General features: G+C 38.9%; 1 protein-coding gene across 2 annotated transcripts in view; it reads left to right on the top strand.

Annotated features, from left to right (window-relative positions):
* The window catches only part of PPP2R2A (protein phosphatase 2 regulatory subunit Balpha), a 52,794-nt gene extending 50,250 nt beyond the window's left edge, over positions 1-2,544 (top strand). For both annotated transcript variants that reach the window (XM_071579089.1, XM_071579088.1), the window contains exons 9-10: positions 1-65; positions 1,564-2,544. The exon at positions 1-65 is cut by the window's left edge and continues 27 nt beyond it. In XM_071579089.1, the coding sequence (XP_071435190.1) occupies positions 1-65; positions 1,564-1,843 (345 nt within the window). In that variant the 3' untranslated portion in view covers positions 1,844-2,544. The remainder of the gene's footprint in view (positions 66-1,563) is intronic.
* Positions 2,545-4,300: the final 1,756 nt, after the last annotated feature.

The raw sequence follows: 4,300 nt of genomic DNA, 5'->3' as shown, positions 1-4,300 counted from the left end.
TGCTCTCTGTATGAGAACGATTGCATTTTTGACAAGTTCGAGTGCTGTTGGAACGGACTGGACAGGCAAGTGGGATTCCTCTCTGTGCCACTGAACACCTTGCCAAGCTGGTCTGCAAACAGGCACTTTAAATATAAATGAAATATAATTGCAAATTGTGCCTTATAAAATATAAAAATCATGATAGGACACAGAGTGTCTGTAAATCATAATATAGCACAGAGTGCCTATAAAATCACAATATAATATAGAATGTCTGTAAAATCACAATATAATATAGAATGTCTGTAAAATCATAATATAATATAATATAATATAGAATGTCTGTAAAATCATAATATAATATAGAATGTCTGTAAAATCATAATATAATATAGAATGTCTATAAAATCACAATATAATATAGAATGTCTATAAAAATCATAATATAATATAGAATGTCTATAAAATCACAATATAATATAGAATGTCTATAAAAATCACAATATAATATAGAATGTCTATAAAATCACAATATAATATAGAATGTCTATAAAATCACAATAGAATATAGAATGTCTATAAAATCACAATAGAATATAGAATGTCTATAAAATCATAATATAACAGTGTATGAAATCAATATAGTGTCTATAAAATCATAATATAACAGTGTCTAAAATCATAATATAACATAGAGTGCCTATGAAATCATAATATAACAGTGTCTATAAAATCATAATATAACATAGAGTGCCTATGAAATCATAATATAACAGTGTCTATAAAATCATAATATAACAGTGTCTATAAAATCATAATATAACAGTGTCTATAAAATCATAATATAACAGTGTCTATAAAATCATAATATAACAGTGTGTCTGTGAAATCATAATATAACATAGAGTGTCTATGAAATCATAACATAGAGTGCCTGTGAAATCATAATATAACAGAGTGCCTATAAAATCATAATATAACAGAGTGTCTATGAAATCATAATATAATGTAGAGTGTCTATAAAGTCATAATATAACTGTCTATAAAATCATAATACAACATGGAATGTCTACGAAATCATAATATAACAGAGTTCCTAAGAAATCATAATGTAACAGTGTCTATGAAATCATAATATAACAGAGTGCCTAAGAAATCATAATGTAACAGTGTCTATGAAATCATAACACAGAATGTATATAAAAATACATGATTGTATGTATTACATACAATGTATTTGTAATTTGTCTTATATGTATAATATAGAATAATATTTAATATTGATAAGATAATGTCATGAGAACAATATATAAATATATACTCATATAATGTCAAATATTTTAATTAGTTATATTTAATTTTAATATGATTTTTAATTATCTGGCATGTGTTATATATAAGATGACACACAGCACTAACTATAAACCACAGAGAGCAGAAGTGAAGTTGTGCATTGGAACGTCCCCCGTGGCTGTGGCAGGTCTGGGGCCGGCTGTGCCTCCTCCCCGCCTGTCCCTGGGGTGTGACCCGAGGCAGGAGCTGCCCCTGACCTGCCCTCCCTCTGTCCCTCCCTCCCCGCAGCATCGTCATGACGGGCTCCTACAACAACTTCTTCAGGATGTTCGACAGGAACTCCAAGCGGGACGTGACGCTGGAGGCGTCGCGCGAGAACAACAAGCCGCGCACGGTGCTGAAGCCGCGCAAGGTCTGCGCCAGCGGCAAGAGGAAGAAGGACGAGATCAGCGTCGACAGCTTGGACTTCAACAAGAAGATCCTGCACACGGCCTGGCACCCCAAGGAGAACATCATCGCCGTAGCCACCACAAACAACTTGTATATATTTCAAGACAAGATGAATTAGGGTTGGCATTCCTAACTGAAGAGTCACTTCCTGCATAGTTGAAATAGTTGAATCTTGCATTTGTACCCGTAACGAAAGCGAGTGAGGTCCAGTATGGCACCCCCTTCCAGTGTTTAAAATGTGCCATATGACAACACACTTTTATAGCTCCATGGAGAAGGCTCTGTGGCTCTGTTGTCTCCATGCCTGCTAGCCATTTAGGTGAGGATAGGGCACTTTTTAATTTAAATGACTACTTGCACCATCTTGCCTAATGGACTAGACTGGACTGTCTCAACATCGGTTTACTCCACTTTTTATGCCTTCCATTGTGGTGACGTCAGACACAGGGAAAGCCTTCAATCATGCTATGGGATTTAATTGTGTAACCTCATTACTGTATCATTCGTGGCCCCCTTTTTTTATTAAATACAGCTCATTCTTGCTGTGGCTTGTAGCATTCCTCCTCCTTCTGGCCTCCTGGACTCCCCCTCCCCTTGGTCCCCTCCACCTCGCCTTGGTGGTGGTGTATAGAGAAAACAAAATAAAGCACATAACGTGGGTCCGTTTGGGGTCAGTGGCAAAGGGGGGCTGTGTTGCAACAAATGTTTTAATAAACAGTTGACTGTAATCACTCCTTGCCATGTCTGGCACCAAAAAAAAAGAGAAAATAAGGTTAAAAAAAACCAAACTACTGAATAAAAGTGACAAAGAATGGAGAATCTGTTTTCTTTTTTTTTTTTTTAATCTACCTCTTTATACAAATACTCTGTGTTTTACCTTAGATGCATGAAAATAAAATGATGTTTTTTGTAATGATTTTAACCAGTATTAATTATTTTTCCTGGGAATGAAGAGAGGGAGGGATTTCACAGGTACCTGCATTCACTCCTGAGTGACCAGAACACCAACCAGTGTGTGACCACCTCCATCCCAGCACCACCAACTGCTGTCAGGTGTTTGATCCGAGCCCTCAGCTCCTCTTCCAGTGTCCTCCAAGGCTCTTTTTTTTTAAACTGAACGAGAATAGAATCTTCAGGTTTTAAAATCCATTTTATGGGACTGATGTCTTAATGTTTAGTTTTGTCCTGGGTTTTTTGCTGCCTTGTTTTAGGACAAAATGCCTTCAATGCCTTGCTTAGAGCACCGAGTCCCCCTGGCTTTGTAAGGAATAGTCTGAGCTCGTGGCCGTGGGATGTTCTGTAGTAGCAGCACCACGTGGTTTGTAGGTCATGACTGCACTGCATTCTGCTGCTCCATCTTCTGTATTTTATTGCTGTAACCCAGTGGAAATGTCATTTTAACCATGCCAGTGTTGCTTTTTGGCTTTGCAAAGTTCCTGCACTTGGAGAAACGTTCCCAGGTGCGACGGTGCCAACACGTGGATGCAGAAGCTGCATGAAATCTGTTCGTAGTGATGTGAGAGACTGAAACTCTTCAGCACATGAGGCTTAGCCAAAGATGAACCAGATCCTGATGCTCTATGAGGCTCATGAGTTTTTACCTCCAGGTATTTTTGCTGGTTGTGCTTTTAGGTTTTACTCATCCCTCACGGAAATGTTCAGTGGTTGAAAGTCGTAGTGAACTTACCTTGACTGGGATAATTTTCACTTTTTGGTTACCTGAAATACATTTAATTATTTCTGTGGCTTAGATAGAGGTAGTTATTAAAATGCCTTTATGATTTGATCAACTGAGATACTGTTTCTGCTGTAAAATTCTGGCTGGGTTAGAGGTTGTTAATTTAGAGGTTGTTAACGAGACTACTCTTGCAATCACTAATTTCTCAAAGTCCTTGTGCAGTGGTTTGAAAATGTAAAAAATTCTAATATTTATTAATCTGGTTCTCTTAAATACAATATTTGTCTTGTGCCATGCATGACTGACCATGAGCCTTTGTAAGGATTTTACCTTTTTTCTCACCTGTCAGCCTTGTAAAAACAGTTCACCTGCCCCAGGGACAGCAGCTGTTTTCCAGTGGGTGAATAAACTCCTGCATGTGACTAATTTTACTCCAACGACCAGACTTAGTAATACTTTTAGTTAAGGAAACAACTCGTTGAGTGACATTACTCATGTGTACAGGTGTTTACAGGCTCAGGGCCAAGGTTTATTCTTTATCTTATCAGGAGGGTGAGGAGGTGATTTGATGCTAAAATTCAGCTGTTTCCTGCAGGGTGTGGGTTAATGATGCTGGTTTGGGAGGATGAGGTGGGGGCATTGAGGTCCCTGTCCCTGTCCCCAGGGATGCTCTGAGATGGTTCTTGGCACAGATCCAGGCCATGGGCACTGAGGAGGGCACAGAGTGACCAGGTGGACTCACCCAGAGCAATACTCCAGTACAACAACACTCCCCTGGGACCTGCTGGGATGGCTCAAAGCTTGGCTTGGGAAAGGCTTTGGGGTTGTTGGTAACGTGTCAGCCGAGGTTTGCTCTGCCCTCCCCAACCCCAGCCCCTGCCTGTGCTGTCACAATGC

Source organism: Pithys albifrons, chromosome 29 (assembly GCF_047495875.1).
Source record: "Pithys albifrons albifrons isolate INPA30051 chromosome 29, PitAlb_v1, whole genome shotgun sequence".
In the NCBI taxonomy this organism is placed as follows: Eukaryota; Metazoa; Chordata; class Aves; order Passeriformes; family Thamnophilidae; genus Pithys; species Pithys albifrons.
The sequence above is the reverse complement of the archived record's forward strand: the minus strand, read 5'-3'. Positions and strand labels throughout refer to the sequence as shown.